The sequence below is a fragment of the Podarcis tiliguerta genome (assembly GCF_965153285.1).
Source record: "Podarcis tiliguerta genome assembly, chromosome: 14".
Classification (NCBI taxonomy): domain Eukaryota; kingdom Metazoa; phylum Chordata; class Lepidosauria; order Squamata; family Lacertidae; genus Podarcis; species Podarcis tiliguerta.
In genome coordinates, this window is record NC_139547.1 from 31,719,840 (window position 1) to 31,740,770 (window position 20,931).

Here is a 20,931-nt window from a genome sequence, read left to right on the forward strand (position 1 = left end):
TCTGCATAGCCGGAATGTAATATTGTGTTCTAATCTTGTATTTTAATTGTTGAAACCCTTAGGCTGAAGGGTAATAATTTGTAAATAATTAATAATAATAATGTGCTTGCTGTAAAAGCCACATCCATTGCTGTGCCCACTTGCCTCTGGCCCAGGCATCTGGTTGTCCCCTGTCAGAACAAGATGTTGGACTAGATGGGCCACTGGCCTGATCCTGCAGGGCTCATCTTATGGCCTTAAGTTTTATGTTATGACTCATAAGTTGACACTGAGTGCCTACCATTTGGCTAACCAACTGGGGTAACGACACTAAAATCTAGTTGGTTATATAATTAGAAAATTAAAGAAATCCAAGCAAGCAAGCCTGCAAGAATAAGAGGCTGAGATACATCTGTCTACGGTGCCTTATCCACTTTACTGTAAAATGCTGAACATGAGAAAAAGGCAGGCGCAACATTTTAAAAAGTAAGTAGGGTTTTCAAAGTCAATGGTTCTTGGTCACGGTCTCTTCATTTGTTTGCTTAACCGTCTTGCTTGGGTTGGGGCCAGTTTCGAGCCTCGAAAAACTTCTTCAAGCCCTCAAGGTTGACGGGTGGGAAATAGGGCCCGATCCTCTTTCGGATCCACCACTTCCCGTCTCTGGCGTGGTTACCTCCAGGGCGGCTAAACTTGTACCTGTAGTGCTCGCCCCGAACCCACCTATAAAAAGGAACAAAACGCCACAGAGTGAGGGCAGGAACAAAGAATGCAAACTTGCGATTCATATTTGCAAAATGTGCCTTTTAAAATAAATAACTAGGCCCCTACCTCTTTATTTATATTAAAAGTATATATTAAAAGTAACTGCTCTTAGGTGTTAAGGTCATCAGAGGAAACCCTCCTGCATACTGTCCAACTTTTTCTTACCTGAAATTCCTAAACAAATGTTTAGGCCCCAAATATCCGAAAGACCCACCCCTTTCTCTGCAAACTCTCTCAGGTGTTATGATCTGTGGGCCTCTTGGTAGTTCCTCCTTCAGAGGTTTCATATATGATTTGCTTCTGTGGTTCTTAGTTGTCTTAACCAATAACACTGTTAACCTTACATGGGGTAGCAGTACTGCTTGGTTTTGAATGTGGTTCTGATTTGTTTTGGATTTCTTAGACTGGGATCCTTTTTGTCAGGATCTGTACACTGCTCAGAGAAGCAGCGTGAAGCAGTGTATAAATTAAATGAGCAAGTAAGTCTAATAGCTGTAGTTCCAAATGGCTATGGCTGATGGGAGTTGTAGTCCACAATGGCCATGTGAGTTCAAGCCCAAAACATCTGGAGGGCACCCGGTTGGTGAAGGCTGCCCTCACAAAAGCATCTATTTCATTCTCCAAAACAAGAGAACAGCTGGCAATGAGAGGGTGAAGGGCCAGCTTATTTGACCCAGAACCTCAACAACGTCCATGTGTTCCTTAAGCCATAGTGTGGGGATCTGCTGGAATGACTACTTGGGAGGCTGAGAATGCATGAGAGAGAGAGAGAGAGAGAATCCCCAAGAGAAATGAACAGGCCCATATGGAAAAGAGCATTTGGGGAAGAGATACGAGCAATGCAGGAGTTGGAGAAGAATGGGGAAAGAAACCATTGTGAGGTCAGGCTGCCTTCTCCCTGCTTACTATCCGAAAGCACACTCTGACAAGTCTGTGCCGAGCAAGCCGGTGCTTCGGAGACGCCACCACACCATGTTGCTTTGCTGGAGAAGTTAATAAAATAACCCACCTTATAAACATGTCAGCATCACATCAGTGCTCATTGGGAACGTCCTCGCTTCGCTACTCAAATACAAAAACAGCCACTGAGTTGGGCAGGAAGGTGAAGCAGCTGCCTTTCCCTCTGCTCCATCCCCTCCACTGAAAACTAAATCCTCAGGGATGTTATACAGCTGTAGCTGAGGAGTCCCTGTGGCTAAATAACAAGAACCCTTTACACATTTGCAACACCTTGCTAAGCCTTGAGCGAATGGACTCTTATTTAGTAAGGTGTTTGGTTTTTGTTTTTTGTTTTTTTGTTTTTTTTGCAAAGGAGATATATACGCGCAAACCATTTTATTTTTTTTAATGGTGGTGTTGCACATCACCTTTCAAGTCCTCTGCTAGTTCCTGGGGTGTCATGGAATGTTCACAAACATTCCAACTTCTCAGGGTAAAAGCACCAGCGGCATTTGGCACGCTGTGTTGACAAACAGCACAGATCTGGAGCAGAAGTGGAAGGTCAGTCTGGGCAGGAGGGAGAGCAGAAGGAGAAAAGCAAAGGGTGCAAAATGATACGCAGGATCCCTGGGCCGGCAGGAATTGTGAAAAGCTGGATGGTGACGAGGAAGAGGAAGGAGGAGCCAGAGGGACGTTTGCTAAGGAAGTGCTGGAAGGAGGTTATGACTGAGACTTGACAAAATGGTCAGTGCTGGGGGGGGGGGCGCGGTCTACCACCAAATCACAGGGAAAGGCAGTCTGTTGGGAGGAAGTGAGTAGACAGGCAAAGGAGCTGTTCAATATGAGGAAACGTGGGCTGCACATGTGTGCATATTAGGAGAAATTTGCTGATGGATTTTCATAAGGACTTTCAAAAACAAACCATTTGCAAACTGATGTGGAAATGTGGGGAAGTTAACTTAAGACTGGAAATAGGATAAAGTGAGAGCAACTGAAATGATCAAATACGCCTATCCGTACTTAACAACTGGTGACCAGCAGCCTCCATTGGCTGCAAGATCCCATGGGGTGTGTGTGTGTCAGACAATGTGTTTGCAACCTTCACCCCTGCACAGCCTTGGGGCACATGCCGCCCCTTCACAGACACTCTGCCCTTTACGACAGGCATGGTACCTTTTCATGTTCAGTCCCTGCTCCCCAGTTTTGCCTTGGGATTGCCACTCAATCTATTGATGGTGGTTTTGCTGCTGAAAGCTGCTGCCACAGCAGTACCTATTTATCTACTTGCACTAGTGTGATTTTGAACTGCTAGGTTGGCAGGAGCTGAGACAGAGCAATGGAAGCTCACTCCGTCATGCGGATTTGAAATGCTGACCTTCTGATCAGCAAGCCCAAGAGGCTCAGTGATTCAGACCACAGGGCCACCCGTGTCCCTGGATATATAAATATATATTTCATATCTTTATAGAATCATAATTCTGTAGAGTTAGAAGGGATCGCAAGGGTCATCTAGTCCAATCCCCTGCAATGCAGGACTCTTTTGCACATTGTACGGCTTGAGCCCTGAGATTCTCATGCTCTACCAGTTGAACTATCCCACTCTCTAAGTGGCTAACAAAAGTAACAAATAAATGTATAACAAAGAACGGAACTGGAAAGTTGGAGTAGAGTATCTTACAAAACTACAACCCAATTCAATAGAAGACAATAAAATAAAAAGCAGCACAATTAATAATCAAGGATATTTCCCCTCTTCATCCCCCTTCCCTCTTGCCAAGGCACATCCTGAAATGAAGCTTTTATGCCATGCTTTTATGCCTTTAAATTTTTTTTTAAGTCGTTTGGAGACTCCTTATGTGTCAAGCAACCATTAAAGTGACTGACTGAAGTCTCTACTTAGCTGTCCCTGACAAATCTGTATTCCAAGCCAATAACCTGCTTCTCCTGCCGCTGCTTTTTTTTAGAGGAACAGTACTTCTCTTCTCTTCCCCCTGTCAACACGCATGTGCGTGCGTGCACGAGCACACACACACACACACACTTCTTCCAAACCCAGGGACTGAAGTGTTAGTCCCACCGTGTTTACTTTTCAGAAGCACAATATTTCCTGCTAATAATTAAAGCATTACTGCCTCTTGACATTTCCCAGGTCCAGCCAGCTTTGCAAGCCAGGCAGGCTGCTTCATGGGATGCTATGGTTTCAGGCACTGTGCTGCTCCCTGCCTGGGGAACACCCCCACCCAAATTCCCAAGTGAGAAAACACAGCCATCTTATGGAACATCCTAGCTTTCTGGAAAACCTCTGAGCTTTTGGTGACATCTTCTCCCATTCAACTCACTTTATTGCTGGTTTGGCAATTTGCTTTTGGTGACACAAGGTGTGTTTTCAGCTGCTCCTAAATCCCACTGATTGGGTTTCACTGCTGAAACTGGGGTGATGGTGGTGTTTAGTGGAAGAGCATCTGCTCTGCATGTAGAATGTCCTGGCTTGGGAGAGATTCCCTGCCTGAAACTTTGTAGATGGGTGAATGGTTTGACTCAGCAGAAGGCAGCTTCTCTTAGTTCTATATTCAAAGTCATGAGGACTGGAATCTTGCTTTATTTCCAATGAAACAGCCATGGAGCATCAGTGGTACAGCATCTGCATTGCATGCAGAAGGCCCCAGGTTCAATCACTTTTAATCTCCGGGTAGGACTGGGAAATATGGGACACGGGTGGCGCTGTGGGTTAAACCACAGAGCCTAGGACTTGCCAATCAGAAGGTAGGCGGTTCGAATCCCCGTGACGGGGTGAGCTCCCGTTGTTCGGTCCCTGCTCCTGCCAACCTAGCAGTTCAATAGCACGTCAAAGTGCAAGTAGATAAATAGGTACCACTCCGGCGGGAAGGTAAACGGTGTTTCTGTGCGCTGCTCTGGTTCGCCAGAAGTGGCTTAGTCATGCTGGCCACATGACCCGGAAACTGTACGCCGGCTCCCTTGGCCAGTAAAGCGAGATGAGCGCCGCAACCCCAGAGTCAGTCACGACTGGACCTAATGGTCAGGGGTCCCTTTACCTTTACCTAGGACTGGGAGATACTCCCTGTCTGAAATCCAGGAGAACCACTGCCAGTCAGTGTAGACAATACTGAGCAAGATGGACCAGTGGTCTTAGTTGCTAGAAGGCAGCTTCCTTGGTTCTTATTTCTGCCATGCCTCGAATCCTGCATTCAGAAAGGCCCAGCTGGAGAAGGGCAGGCCACAGCTCCCCACTTCGCCTTGCCAAGGCCTAAGCGCCATTTGTTTCCACATCAACATTCCGCAATTTCCTTCTCAAGCCCAGGAGCAGCTGTGCGGCTGAGATGCAACCAGCTATCTGCCTGCGATGACATCTCCCAACTGTGAAAGTGTTAAAAATTAGCAGCAATATTTGAGCTGTTATGGCCAGGGTCTAAATCTTCCAGACAGCTGTAATTAGTTGCAGAGGCTGCAGCTGTCCCTCTGGAACAGATGAGATGGTTTTGGAGGGGAAACCCAAGCACACAATCTCTCTTTCTCATACATACACACACACACACACACACACACACACACACACACAACTGGCAAGACTGCGAAAATGTTACCCTACTTTCAATGCTAGGCTCTCTTACAGAAATGACAAATTGAGGGGGTCCATGGGAAGTATCAACGCTCATGGTACAATGAGGCTGAAATGTCACTCTGTCCAACACGGAATGGTCATTGTCAAGAGACATCAAACTGCAGGAGGGCAATGCATGCCTGGAAACGAGAGTCTTTAGAACTTGTCAGTGGAGTAGATTGACTGAAGTATGTTCAAACTGATGTATGGAAGTGAGAGCTGGACCATAAAGAAGGCTGATCGCCGAAGAATTGACGCTTTTGAATTATGGTGCTGGAGGAGACTCTTGAGAGTCCCATGGACTGCAAGAAGATCAAATGCATCCATTCTTAAGGAAATCAGCCCTGAGTGCTCACTGGAAGGACAGATTGTGAAGCTGAGGCTCCAATACTTTGGCCACCTCATGAGAAGAGAAGACTCACTGGAAAAGACCCTGATGTTGGGAAAGATGGAGGGCACTAGGAGAAGGGGACGACAGAGGACGAGATGGTTAGACAGTGTTCTCGAAGCTACAAACATGAATCTGACCAAACTGCGGGTGGCAGTGGAAGACAGGAGTGCCTGGCGTGCTTTGGTCCATGGGGTCACGAAGAGTCGGACACGACTGAACGACTAAACAACAACAACATGTTCAAACTCATGACACACCAGGCGACGGGCTTACCATATTCTGCTCATGTGGCTGACCACTGAGCTGTGGCCCCCCTCGATTCTCATGGGTGGGGGAGACCTCGAGGAAAAGTTGGTGCTAACTGCTGCCCTTCTTACGATTCCGCTGGGATTTGTTTCCAAGCAAGCAAATTTAGGTTTGGGGCACAAGGAGAGCAGGCTGTTGACTTTCAAGCTAATGTTCTGTGACACTGGAAAAAACCAGTATCAATCTCTTTCCTAATTGAAATCTAATTGTCCTTTCTCACTTAAGCAAAACCACATTCATGTGGCTGCAACCGCCTCCTGCAACAGCGAGCTAAATCACTTCTTAATTTTCTTAGCTGAAACCTCCAGCATTTCAGATTTATGGTGGCTAAATATTTTACAAACCATTGGCTGGGCCCTGATATTTCGTGTGCGGACATTTTGCAAACTTCACTTTGCTTGAAGTCAAGTTTCACACTCAATTAGGTTGCTCCCAACTCCACAATGGCGTCATTAAAAATAATAAAAAAATAGTAATAACCAAGTCACCTGCTTTTCATTCCATATTTATCACACTGGCTGCAACAACAACTACCCCTCCCCCCCTTGCAAGTGTAACATAAAAAAGGCCAAACAACCCCCTGCCTCCTTTGCTCTAAAGCTTTTCATTTTGAAGGCATTAACTCACTTGGAAATTCCTTTAGCTAGTGGGAGAAGTGCTGACCCAAACGGACAATGGGAAGGTGTTTTCCCCCGCATCAGTTTGCCCCCAACTACAAACTATGTTATCCATTTCCATTATTTTTCTATCCCTTTGAGAAAGGGTGAAAAAATTGTACCCATGAGGTCAGTTTCCATTGGAACATATCTCTGTTCATGAGGTAACCAGGCCAATGGCCCCTCCCTCAAACTGGTCAGGGGTGGGGATGTGTATTTCGACTGAGCACCGCTGGATAGCTCAGTCGGAAAGAGCATGGTGCTGATAACACCAAGGTTGCAGGTTCAATCTCCATATGGGACAGCTGCATATTCCTACATTGCAGGGGGTTGGACTAGATGATTCTCAGGGTCCCTTCCAACTCTAGAATCCTATTGTCTCTATGTCTATATTTACAGACTGGAGAAGGCTACTCTGAGAATGATAATACACTGCCTCTTTTAACGGCGTATGAGGATCCAAAGGCCCATCTAGTCCAACCTCCTGTTTACAATGGCCAACCAGATGCCCCAAAGGGATGTCAGCAAGCAGGATCCCTTATTATTCACAACAATAAGGGCCATGCTACTTGCAGGGTGGGAGTGGCCAACAATAATCCTATATCATCACTGAATTTCCCGTGGGTTAGGCTTACCTTGGTGGGGCTTTGCCCTCAAACGGATTGAAGGCTATCAGAGATAAAACTTCCTTCTCGTTGGCCAAAAGCTTTCCGGCTAAGTGGATTATCCATTCGTTTTGTTCGTAAGTCTTGAAAAAGAACACATGGGAGAGGAAGAGGATGAACATAAGGAGGAGGAGGAGGATATTAAGTGGTCTATCTGTCTGTCCCTCTCTTCTCTATGCATTTGGACACCTCTTGGGATATTGTTGCCCAGTTTGGCATAACAGTACCTGAGATGGAGGAGTGGGTCTTCGGCTATGTTAAAATATCACTGGACACTACTGTGAATCAAGATGGCGGACCAAACCATTACTCAATCTGGCATGACAGTGCACAAGATAGAGGAGCAGGTTTTGGTCTACATTGGGGTACCACTGGACACCATTTGGAATCAAGATGGTGGGCTTTTCCAAATGGCACTGATTTATTTTTGGCAGGGGGTGTTCTTGGAATTCGTGAACTAACAACAACAACAACAAATGATCAGAACTGTCTAGATCACTTCTTATAGAAGGCTTGTAAATTGCTGCAATAAGGTAATTAATTAAGCCATGTGCATGTGCAGAACAGCCTTTGCCAATCTGGTGCTCCTGGGTGGGTGACTTTGCAGAAGCCCCAAACCTCAGGACATAAATACAGAATACACCTCCTTCACTATCAAATAAGCATGGCTAGCCTCTTCACATCGAGGACTGAGGAGCCAGAAACAATAGTTGATTTGCCATATTTCAAGGGAAGAACAGGGAAGAACTTCATACTACTGTTTTACTGGTTTGTTGTATTTTATTTTCAATGATATTGAGTACTGTTTTTATCCTGTACGCCATTTGTGAGATAAGAAAAAAATAAATGTTTGCAGTCACCATTAGTCCTACACAGAGCAGACCCACCGATAATAATGGGCATGACTAACTTAGATCTATTCATTGCAGTGGGTTTACTACAAGCTAGTTGGATATAACCCAGGGTTTACTACAAGCTAGTTGGATATAACCCAGCAAGTGATTTATAAATGTTTTCAATAAATAAATGAACAAACAAACGAAACCAAGTGAGGATTCAAACCGAGATGTCCATGGTTGTATTCTGAGTCTCTAGCCTGAATTGAGCCCCGCATCCCACTGAACAAAGGCAAAACTGAAACATGTAGGGCTCAGTGAGTGGGTGAAAAAAGAATACAGCACTGCAAATTGTACCTGGAAAGCTCTCTGGACCTCCTAATGAGTTTCAGGCACTGTAAATAATAAGGGATCCTCCTAACCCCAGGTTTGGTTTCTGCGTTGCCCGGTCCTCTGCAGGCGAATTTTATACTAAGCAAGCAGCAGGGGACAGTGTAGGAAAACAAAATTCAGCCATCCTATCTGCATGACCATGCCGAAGTTCAGAGGGTTACTCAGCGTTTTGGGGCTGTATACCAGTTAAATATTTGTGACTCCTCTCCTCTGGGATAGGAGGGTCTCGGGTGGAGAGGAGACATTGGGTTCCAATAGCCACTGAAGCTCTTATTGGAATAGTTTGGGAGAAGCCTCTTTCAAAACCGCTCTAATGACCCTTTCCATTTAAAATGGGACTCTGTGCCTCGGTCCCAAACTTTATTACGATTTCTTATTTGAGATGCTTCAGGAATTATTACCCTGACTTAGAGGAAGAGCTGTAGCTCCGTGGCAGAGCGTCTGGTCCCTGGTTCAATCCCTGACAACATCTCCAATTAAGGCTGGAGACCGCTGCCGCCTTTGCATCTGGTCCCTCCCACATGTGGCCCTGGAAAGCTGCCCAGGTGGGAATGGAAATAGGGCATACATTGGGAGGCACAAGAAGGAACCTCAAAAGTTTTTGCTATCCTGCTTCTGAGGAGTCAGATAACAGAACTTTCTTGAGGCCGCACCAGCCTTCCTGCATCTGGTGCCCTCCAGCTGTTTAGGACCACAAGTCCTATCAGCCTTAGCCAGCAAAGAATCTGGGAAGTTTCCAGAGGTTGTGCCACCCTTTATTTATTTAAACCCCACGAGTAACTTGGATGGTTCCCAACAGGTGGCTTACTCCAGAAACCACAGGCAAGTCTCTTTTAAGTGTCCCTGAGCCCAACTCATTGTCCCTGGGTTAGAGGGGAAACTCTGAAATAATAATGCAGAGATACTGGCTTTTAAAAGCCACTATCAGCATTATCAAAGGCTATTGGTCTTCATTGTCTGAGTACTATGAGTGGGCTTAGCTATTGTCCAGAACAAAGGAGGCATGGAGTCCCTGCTGTACAGCAGTTTTGCAATCTGAAAAGGATAAGAAAATCCTTACCCTATAACTCTGCATACTTCAAAAGCTCTCTCTCTCTGCATGCACATTTCTTTACTAAGAAGTTTTAAGGTGATGCTTGCTGGCTTTGAGTTATTGTCCTTCCAAGTTGACTTAGCTCCAGACACACCCTGCATTTGCAATAAATTCAGTGTATCCCCTCATAATCTACATGTCTGACGTTTGTGAGCTCTGCTCTAGCAGCTCCATTCTTTTCAATGGGGATTGCAGAGGAGAGATTCCTTGTGGATTTCTCTGTGGGCATCTCTCCAGCATAAAGCAGGATTTAAAAGCAAACAAGCCCCACAGCAACGTAGGCCAGTATTATTCCAAACAGAAGCACCCCTGGCTGGAAGATGGTGCAAACACATTGCCTTATAAGCAGCCACTGGGATGGTCATTACATCATATGAAATGTATCAATTACATAACGAAAGATGCTCATGGCTCCAATGCTTCAATTCATAGAGGAGGCATCCCACTGCCTCTCTGCATGATGCTTTGGCCTTCCTCATTTCTCACAAGGAAGCACTCCCAGAAAAACAACTGATAAGAGGGAAACAACAGACTGACAACATAGGAAGCTGCCTTCTACTGAGTCATTGGTCTACCAAGCTCAATATTGTCTACACTGAATGGCAGTGGCTCTCCAGAGTTTCAGGCAGCAGTCTCTCCCAGCCCTAGATGCCACTGGGGATTGGAACTGGGGGTCTTCTGGATACAAGACAGATGCTCTATAACTCAGCTATGGCCCAATCCCCAGGTCAGCTACCTTTGGCCTCAAAGGACAGGCCTCTTCTTGGGCTATAAACGTGTCACAAACCTCCAATTTTAATTCAGGGTCAAAAGCATATTATGGTTATTAGAAGAATAATTGGGGGTGGGGAATGTATGTTGAGGTATTTGGAAGTCACATTGATTCTTCTTCACTGTCGTGTACTCAGCATCAAATAGCTGCCTGATTTCTTCTGCAGACAAGAGGAAGACCTGCAAGTGTGTAAGCGGACTGGTCACGTCTCTGCCAGCAACAAATGAAGGACACTAATTGAGAGCTACGGCTCTCACGGGAGGCCGAGACACTCAAAACAAAGAGTGGTTTATAAGAAGGAGAGAGAGAGAAATGAAGAGAGGATATTATATTTGGCTAATAAAATTATGGTAACAGAAGCCCTTTCTTGGGAAGCAGTGTTGCGTTATATGAAATACAATTAAAAGCACTTCTGGGGCAGCAATTAAGCAACAGTCTGCTAACAAATTGCTCCTCAGGGCCGGGCATTCCAGGACAAATCCTCAAGCGTCTGAAATTTCGGATGTGCCAGCTATTCAAACATGTGAAAAGTGAAGGGCCCTCGGTCAGCCATGACAGGCTTTGGGCCTACTCCTTTCAACAGATTGTGTGCTGCTCTGGTGGAAGTCTTGTCACTCGCCTCAAAAGGGGAAACTGTTTTCAGGAAGCCTGGACAAGAGAGTGTTGTATATCAAGCAGTGATGAGGTGTAAAGAGCAACCTGTCACGAGCCACACAATGGGATGGGAAAAGATCTTCTCCATCCACCTCCCGGCCCTGTTTGGCTTTCAGCAGCTTGTCAAGTATTGGGTTGCCTCAGGTGTTCCAGCTGGCCCCATTCAGCAGCCCACAGTACCAGTGCCATCAACCTTGAAAGTTATTCTGCAGGCTGGGATGATAATAGAGGCCTGTTGAAAATATAAAAGGGTGTCATGGGGATATGAACACCCAAAATAGTCCTATAGGACAGGACTTCCCAAACTGTGGTCCCCGGACCAACAGTGGTCTGTGAGCTTCATTCAGGCAGTCCATGCCATGCCTGTGGATTAAGCATTCATCTTGATCTTTAACTGTATTTTATATCTTACTTATTGTACTTTAATGTATTTACAATTGGAGTTACAGGAACCACCCCACAAAATCTGGCAATAATACCTTAAAAGTTGTCCAAATACAACTTTCCAAAATATAGAGCAGAAGAAAAAAGAAGATGGGCCTCAGTCCCACTGGTTTTGATAGTTATTTTAATTTCCAAGCCCATTTTGATTTGGGGGCTCAAAAATAAGCTGTGGCGATTCAGGTAGCTGCTTTTGAGCTGAAAAGGGAAGCTGTCGAATTGTGCCGCATCTATGGCTTCCTTCCTGAGTAGGGCATATTATTACAGAGTCTGGAGAAAGCATTGCATAGTGTGCGCATGTAACTGTGTCACTGAGCATGATCCCAAGTGAGCCTTGCATGTGGCTTTTTAGCATTTACATCCCTGAGTTCCTGCTTGTTATTTTAGTAAGTGAGAAGACTCTGTGGGTTAAAGCATCAGGGCCATTCTCCCTTCTTCAACTGCTGCTTGGCTTTTAGTTTAATGCCCTTGAAGCTTCTGATCTTTTGAGTGCCAAAACAGAGAGCAACTCCATGAGGTACAGATCAAGACTGACGCCCAGCAGAGTGGAGACAATGGGAAATGTGGACAACAGGGTCAGAGGGGCTGCTGTGGCTTCCAACTGAAGCCACCATGAATACAGAAAACACTGGTCCTTCTGTGGCTAGTGAGGGCTATTGATGGCTACTAGCCATGACTGCTATACTCTGCCTCCACAGCTGGAGGCAGAAATGCTTTTGAATATCAGTTGCTGGGAGGGGGAGAAGAGTCCTTCTGTGCTTGAATCCTGCTAGCACGTTTCACACAAGCAACTTGTTGGACACTGTGAGAGAAGGATACTGGACTAGATGGGCCTGATCCAGCAGGCCCTCTTTGTTGAGATCTGCAGCTTTAATCAAAATCACTTTACACCCAATGGATGCTCTTTCAAGCAACTTTAGACTAGTGCAGGAGTAGCCAATATGGTGCACTCTAGAGGCAGTTGGAGTGGCGAACACAAGCATGGCCAATTGTGAGGGATAATGGGGATTGTAGTCCAACAATGTTTGGGTGGCACCAGGTTGACTATCCCTGGACTAGAGCCTCATACCTGTGTTGGGCACGCACCTGGAATGCAGCAAACCACATGAGCCAGTCCAGGCGATAGTGGTATGGACTTATGAGGCAGGGTCTCCTATGTAGGTCCCCAGGTTTACACTTGAATTCATACTCTTCCCAAATAGCAGCAGGGTCGTTGGGATCCAGGCTGGACGTCCCTTGAATGATGACCTCGGTTCTGTCTTTGGTGATGCTGTGAAAAGACATGCGGAATTATTCTCTGGAGTTTCGGGAAACCCCAATCCCAAATCTGAACTTGGGCAGCCCGCAGTTGCAAGAGGAAAAAGGAGCCAGCAACTCTAAACAGAGCACAAAGGCCAAATCTCATGGGGCATGTTTCAGAGGAGCAAAGAAGAGAGAGGTTGTAGCATTCAAGCCCTGCTTTTGGGATTCCCATGGACATCTGGTGGACCACTGAAGGAAGGACCTGATGGACTGAACATACCTTTCATTTGATCCAGCAGGGCTCCTCCTGTTAGCTGTGAGAGCTGGGAATGGAATGGCTATGTTCAGTTTATCTCAGAGTAGTACATGCTGGGAGAAAATACTGAGGGAGATGGACTGATGTTCTGACTCAGCATTTCGTGTTCAAGCAAAATGGCGTATATTTGACACACCATTGAAAAAGTCTGCAGAGACCCCATTGCACCCCTGCCCTGCCCTGTTTCACCCCTTTTGGGGTCACTCCTGGGTTTGCTGTAATGTGCACATGTGCGGTTGCACACATATCACACACGCCTAAAATGGTTGCAGCCTGTACTTAAACCATCCCTTCTAATAGAAACAGTGAGGACTAGAATCTTAGTTCAGTGGAAGAGCACATGCACAAGGCCCCCAGGTTCAACTACCAGCGTCTCCAGGTAGGGCTGCGAGAGACCCCTGCCTGAAACCCTGGAAAGCTGCTGCCAATCAGTGCAGACAATACTAAACTAGATGGATCAATGGTCTGACTTGGTACAAATCAGCTTTCTCTGTAGTCTAAAACATCTGGAAGGCACCAGGCTGGGTGGGGCAGATGGTCCTCTGGCCTGATTCAACTAAGCCATCCTTTATTTTATTTGATCACTGTCTTCTGGCAAAAAAACTCATTCCTTGGGTCCAGTACTGGCTGGCTGCTGCTAATGGGGACCACTTAGAATTATCCCTACAACAGATTCCCAGCCCCTGCCCCAGCCAAGGACACCCCCCCCCCCACTGTTGCTCAGTGAGCTGAGTTATGAGAGGTGGCCCACTGCCCGATGCTTACGAACACACTGTAAATCCAGGACACCAAATTACTAATAAAAAGCCTGTTCCTACTGTGCTATTCAAAATATGTCAGCCTTCACATAATCATATATTCATTATGAGCTGCAATCCTCTTTTTATTGGTTTACATAGGCTGGAATTACGAATGCATTTATAGCAGGGGTTTCATCGCATGCTCGCGGGGTTCTGGTAACTGTCGAAAGGGAAACGGTCAACCTGAAGGGAGAGGGAGGGAGTGAAGGAGTTAAGAGGGAGGAACAACAAGGGCAGGACAATACATCCCCACTCCTCCGAAGGAGCCAAGGTAATTCAGGAGGTGTAAGAAGAGGCACAACGGTTACACCCCTTTCCAACTCATCGCCAAAGGCTCTTAATGATGTGGCAGAAAAAAGGCTGAGCTTTTGCAGGGCTATCAGGACAGGACAACAGATTCTGGCAGGAGCTTCCCTGCAGTAGCAGGAGCTCGCTGGGAGGGAGGGAGGGAGGGAGGGGAAAGAGCTAACCTGAGGTGGGAGCGCCAAGACACACAGGGTTGTTGCAGCCACTGGGGGTGCACTGTGCCCTATTGTTAGTTTTTTTGTTTTTAAAGAATATCTGGATTCCACACCAAGAAAAGGTAACTTCTGCAAGAGGTTTCTTGGGGGGGGGGGCGATTTCATCCTGGGGGCCACATTCACTTCTGGGAAACTTTCCAGGGGCCACATGCCAATGGTGGGTGGGGCCAGGGGCAAAAGCGGGCAGAACAAAGGGATACGAATTTTGCCTTTGTACAGTAAGCTGGCGCCTACACACATTCAAATACCCCTCCTCCTGCAGTCTTCCACCCAGGCAAGCAAGAAGTATTATGCTCAATGGCACCTTCCAGTCAAGCAAACATATGTCAGTGTATGTTCTCACACTGGCCAAGCAGATGACTCGATGGGAAGCCCACAAGCAGGAGCTGAGCACAACAGCCGTGATTTGCAGCAACAGAGTTTCAGGGGCACAGGACCTCTGAGACGGGAGATAATACGTAGGCGCTGTGGCTAGGAGCCCCTGCTAGCCTTGCCCTCCATGCATTTGCCTAGCCTCTTTTTCAAAGCCCCTGAAGTTGGCCATCGCTACCTCTGGTGCAGTGGAATGAATACTTCTGTTTGTCCGTCCTGAATCTTCCAACATTCAGCTTCATTAGATTACTGTGCCTTCCAGTATTATGAAACAGGAAGGAAAACTTCTCTGTGCCCACTTCCTTCATTCCATGCATAACTTCATACATCTCTTATTCTGTCCCTTTGCACTTGCCTTTCTTCCCAGATAGTAGAATCATAGAATTGTAGAAGGGACCACAAGGATCATCTAGTCCAACCCCCTGCAATGCAGGAATAGGCAGCTGTCACATGCAGGGGATTGAACCTGCAACCTTGGCATCTTCAGCACTACTCTCTAACCAACTGAGCCAACCTTTCCTCATAGGAGAGGTGCTCCAACCCCTTGGTGATTTTGGTTACCCTTTCAAAGGCCACCTCTTTAAACCTCACAGAAAATCTTACCTGTGCATCCCTCCAAAACCCCTCTCCCCTCCCATGAGATCTGGTAGAGCTCAAGTGGCAGGCAGACCCCAGGATTTAGCATCCCCGCTGTGGGTTAAATCACTGTGCTGCTTGGGCTTGCCGATCAAAAGGTCGGCGGTTCGAATCCCTGCGATGGGGTGAGCTCCTGTTGTTCGGTCCCACCTAGCATTTCGAAAGCACACAGTGCAAGTAGATAAATAGGTACCACTCTGGCGGGAAGGTAAACAGCGTTTCCGTGCGCTGCTCTGGTTTTGCCAGAAGCGGCTTAGTCATGCTGGCCACATGACCTGGAAAAACTGTCAGCGGAAGCAGACAAACGCCAGCTCCCTCAACCTGTAAAGCGAGATGAGCGCCGCAATCCCAGAGTCCTTTGTGACTGGACATAATTGTCACAGGTCCCTTTACCTTTACCTTGACCCTGAGCCTAGTAGAGAGCCATACCTTCCAAAGGCCCCGTAGGTATTGACGATCCTGAGAGGGTTGAAGGACGTGTTCATGACTTGTCGGGAGCTTAGCAGATTGATAACCACCGGAACGCTGAGGAAGGCAATCAGGACCCCAAAAGAGAGGTTCACCCCCTTGCGGATGTAGCAGCCTGTGGAAAAGGAGAGGTGGAAACCGTAAGTGATATATTCTTTCTTTGGGGACATACATTTAATGTGCTCCAGAATCAGCTTAGGACAGGGTTGGGAAACCTTTTCTGGCCCTAGTGCTTCATTCTCTCATGGGCAACTTTCCAGGGGCTTCAGGCCAGTGGTCAGAGGGGCCAGAGGGAGAGAGTGGGCAGAGCACTGGATGCATTCTTACCTCTGTATGTTGGCCACATTCCAGCCAGACTAGAGATCCAAGCAGGCAAGCGAACAAGCAAGCTGGAGGCCTAAATGGCCACACTTGGGCCTGGGCCTGAGATTACTCACCTACCTGGCTTGGGACGTTCTGTTGCTGGGGTGGGGAAGAAAGACACAACACCTCATGAGGGTCCCTGCAATGTACTAGCCCTCTAAGGACGCCAACGGCTTTCAAAATGGCAGGCCTTCTGCACTGAGCCTCATGCCAAGAATGGGCAAGCCTCAGACCTGCAGGATTTATACTTGGCTTTTGCTAGAACCTTGAGGTCCATCAATGGCTCAGAAGGGAGGGTGCTGAATTGAGGGAAATTGTGTCCTTCTCAGTGGGCACTGGCTTTCAGGAGCAGAACTGAAGCTCACACAGAGATACTTACACACACACACACACACACAGAGAGAGAGAGAGAGAGAGAGAGAGAGAGAGAGATGTTCCCTACTCAAGCTTTTCTGATTTCAGAAGGCTAGTAGAGGCTTTTTGTTGGTGCTATTGACATCAACTGTTCCTGATCTGGTGCAAATGACCCAGAGTTCTAAGAGTAGTTTCTGCTCTCCCTTCTTCCTGAGCCTGATCAAGGCCACAGTGACTTAACAATTAAAGGACCAGTAGCTGTGATGTCTCAAATGACAACATTGCCCAAAAGCAGAGCAGGATCCAAACACTCATTCACTCACATTTATGATTTCTGTCCCCCACTTCCCTCTCTCGTTCCCCCTCTTCCTGTCTCTGTTCTTTTGTCACCCCGCAACTCTCTTTTCTCCTCCCATTGCAATGCTAAAATTCGGACTGCAAACTCCTTTGGTGTTTGTCCTTTCCCCCTTTTTGGTTTGCTTATCTTACTATACAAAGTGCAACACACACACACACACACACACACACACCCTGCAAGTGGTCTCTGGCAGGACAGTGACTTGGTAGATTGGAGAGTCTGGTTTCCTCCTGTCACTGTCCTGGGGGCCGTTTGTGACCTGGATTCCCCCCCCCCCAGCCAATAAGAAAACAAGCATTTGCTCAACCTCCCCCTCCCCACCCCCAGCCCCCACCTGCAACACTGCAGGCCTCAGCCAATCGGCTGTGCCATATCTTTATGAAAATCTGCTTTTCTCTAAATAGTCTGGGAAAGGACTAAAAAGAAGAATGTCTAAAATGCTGCTCGGTTAACAACAAGTCCTAGTGTAGAGAAGCCGTTTCTGGCTTGGGGAGAATTTTCTGTTCTTTCTTCTGGATGGCATTGAAATTAAGTATACACTTGGGGTCCATCTGAGAAGGGAGTTTTAGTCTGAAATACCAGGAGTGCCAACTTGAAGAAAATATTGGGGGGGGGGGGCAGGTAAGCCCCGCTCTGCACAACTGATCACATGAAGCGGTGAGCGAACACCATTTGAATCGCAATGCCCATCAACCAAGCTTTGATGTATCACCAGATTGCAATGTTCGGCTGGTGATATATCACAATGTTGAAAATCTTACATCGCCCAGCCCTATTTTGTACTACAACTCTCATCAGTCCCAGCCAACATGGCAGATGGGAGTTGTAGTCCAAAACATTGGCGGGGGGGGGGGGGGAGCAGTTTGCCCAAGGCAAAGGCTGGTTTTTTAAATTATTTTAGATGCATCGACAGATCCAGGGAAGTAGGTTGGCAGCATCCCCAAAAGACTAAGATACAGCTGTACCTTTGCAAATGGCCACCGGAAAGGAAACTGAAGCTACTGAGAACTGGACAAATAAGCAAAACTGACCCTTGCTGCATCCTGCTGCTTTTTGAAAAGAGAGACAGAGAGACAGACAAATAAAAATAATAATAACTGACTAGCACGGAGAGTTCCTCTTTTCCATCTCTGCAGGGAAACAATGCTTGTTTAAGCCTTTCTGCTACCCTGATAAACTGTTTAGTCTGGGAATATTTTGGGAGCAGTTTTTCATTGAAAAGGGAGGTCTGGACCCCTGGGAAAGTGGGTGGGTATTTCAGAAAAGTCAGGATTTTCTGAAGTCAGGAGAGAGAAACTTGGTCAATGTAAAGATGAACACATTCCTGGGCCTGGGACACCTCATGCTAATTCCCCCCCCCCCAAGTCTGCCTGAGGATTGCTGAGTTGAGGGACAGCCATGTACACCACCCTGAGAATTTTGGAGGAAAAGGTGGGATAAATAAAACAAGAAAGATGTGTGTGTAATGCAATCCTGAGGGCTAGAAACTTAAAACCAACCAAATAGAATACTATTGTTGCAGCCACACAGCATTCCCTGAGCCTAGCAAAATAGGACATTGTCCCTGCAGCAATAAATATTATTATTTATATCAAATGCTAGTCCTTCTCAGAGTAGACACATTGAAACGAAGGAGCATTACTAACTTTGTTTCTTTAATTTCTTTTTTTCAATGCTTTATTAGCCATAATTGAATCCATACATCCACATTATCTATATATCAAACTTATTGAAACAAAATTCAAACAGTAGAATGGAAGTCTTCAGATCATAAAATTAGTAAATAATTTTGACTTCCCGTCCTTTTCAACACCTTTTCATTCTAGTAAACTATTACCTTAAGGTATCAATTGTATTAATAATAAACTAATAATGTACATCTATGTATACCTGTCTATTTTTACCCTTACCCTTTCTTTAATTTCAATGGGTGTACTCTGAGTAGCGCTTCGTTGGGCTGGCCGCCGTCTCCCAACCTAACCTACCTCACAGGTTTGTTGCGAGGATAAACGCAGGTGGCGAAGAACCTTGTGTGTACATAGGTGTCTGTGTTTTCCCATCAGACCACTGTATTGCTTCAGTCCAAGAAGGACTTACCGCATCGCAAGGGCTCTGTCTTCCCCTCTGCCTCTCCGGCTTGCATCTCTTGCACTCTGGCCTTCAGGCCTTGTTCTTTGGAGCTGAAAAGGAACCCCAGGGCAGCATCATCGAAGCAGGCAATGCTTGGCACGATGGTCAGCCAGTTAAGGAAGCTCAAGTTCCCGCTCACGATGAGGAGCACCTAAGGGCAAGAAAGAGGAGATGGACAGCTTGTGGTCAGGGGGAGATTAGGGCTTGCTTCTCAAGGCATTGCAGTGCCTGGTTGGTTGCAGGTGCAGTAAGAGGGGCCTCAGAAGCTGCCTTACACCCAACCAAGTCCTTGGCCTATCTAACTCAGTGCTATCTACACCAGGCATAGACAAACTTGGCCCTCCAGATGTTTTGGGACTACAACTCCCATGATCCCTAGCTAACAGGACCAGTGGTCAGGGATGATGGGAATTAAGATTGCGGGAAGAAATATCAACAACCTCAGATATGCAGATGACACAACCTTGATGGAAAAGTGAGGAGGAATTAAAGAACCTTTTAATGAGGGTGAAAGAGGAGAGCGCAAAATATGGTCTGAAGCTCAACATCAAAAAAACTAAGATCATGGCCACCGGTACCATCACCTCCTGGCAAACAGAAGGGGAAGAAATGGAGGCAGTGAGAGATTTTACTTTCTTGGGCTCCATGATCACTGCAGATGGTGACAGCAGTCACGAAATTAAACAACGCCTGCTTCTTGGGAGAAAAGTGATGACAAACCTAGACAGCATCTTAAAAAGCAGAGACATCACCTTGCCAACAAAGGTCCGTATAGTTAAAGCTATGGTTTTCCCAGTAGTGATGTATGGAAGTGAGAGCTGGACCATAAAGAAGGCTGATCGCCGAAGAATTGATCCTTTTGAATTATGGTGCTGGAGGAGACTCTTGAGAGTCCCATGGACTGCAAGAAGATCAAGCCTATCCATTCTGAAGGAAATCAGCCCTGAGTGCTCACTGGAAGGACAGATCCTGAAGCTGAGGCTCCAATACTTTGGCCACCTCATGAGAAGAGAAGACTCCCTGGAAAAGACCCTGATGCTGGGAAAGATGGAGGGCACAAGGAGAAGGGGACGACAGGGGACAAGATGGTTTGACAGTGTTCTCGAAGCTACTAACATGAGTCTGACCAAACTGCGGGAGGCAGTGGAAGACAGGAGTGCCTGGCGTGCTCTGGTCCATGGGGTCACGAAGAGTTGGACACGACTAAACAACAACAACAACAAAGCTAAGCAAGATCCGGTATGGTTTCACATTGGATAGGAGAACCGCGTGTTGAGATCCCTGCATTGCAGGGGGTTGGACTAGATGACCCTCAGGAGTCCCTTCTGGTTCTACAATTATATGATTCCTCTTTACAAAAATGGAATAAAATGCTTGTGTGGTGCACAGAATGCATTAAAAGCAACCAGAGATTATAACCCAAAGTCACGAGAATCCACATTAGAAAACAGATGCTTCGTCATTGCCATCCTTATTGCATCACTTAAAAGAGAGGGAGGGGAATGATGATTGGGTCTTTGGCCACCATTCCCCCGCCCCTACTTTTATATGATCTACATCCACAAATATGAAGCAGTCCACTTCATTAACATTTCTCACTTCTTCTGCTCAATTGCATTCCTGCGCCGCCACCCCCCTTTCCAATATTGAGGCAATTTGAAGAAAATAATTCCCCGAGTTGCCCCTCCAACACAGGATCACCTTACTACTTTATATGTAGTAACTGGGTGGTCTGTTCTGTTTTCCTTTCCTTTCCTTCTTTTTTTTTTTTGCTTTATTGCTTGGGAGATTGAAAAAGAAGAATCTTATTTCTAACAGCTGTAGTGTGTGTGTGTGTGTGTGTGTGTGTGAGAGAGAGAGAGAGA

At 46.5% G+C, this 20,931-nt stretch overlaps 1 protein-coding gene across 4 annotated transcripts in view; it reads right to left on the reverse strand.

Moving 5' to 3' along the window:
- Nucleotides 1-396: 396 nt before the first annotated feature.
- The window catches only part of LMF1 (lipase maturation factor 1), a 152,538-nt gene continuing 132,003 nt past the window's right edge, over nt 397-20,931 (reverse strand). For 3 of the 4 annotated variants that reach the window (XM_083414121.1, XM_083414122.1, XM_083414123.1), the window contains 5 exons: nt 19,034-19,217; nt 15,823-15,976; nt 12,593-12,776; nt 7,288-7,400; nt 397-699 (listed from right to left, as the gene is read on the reverse strand). In XM_083414121.1, coding sequence (XP_083270247.1) covers nt 522-699; nt 7,288-7,400; nt 12,593-12,776; nt 15,823-15,976; nt 19,034-19,217 — 813 coding nt within the window. In that variant the 3' untranslated portion in view covers nt 397-521. Of the gene's footprint in view, nt 700-7,287; nt 7,401-12,575; nt 12,777-15,822; nt 15,977-19,033; nt 19,218-20,931 lie in introns of all 4 variants that reach the window. The other variant, XR_014505038.1, reaches the window with a different exon arrangement.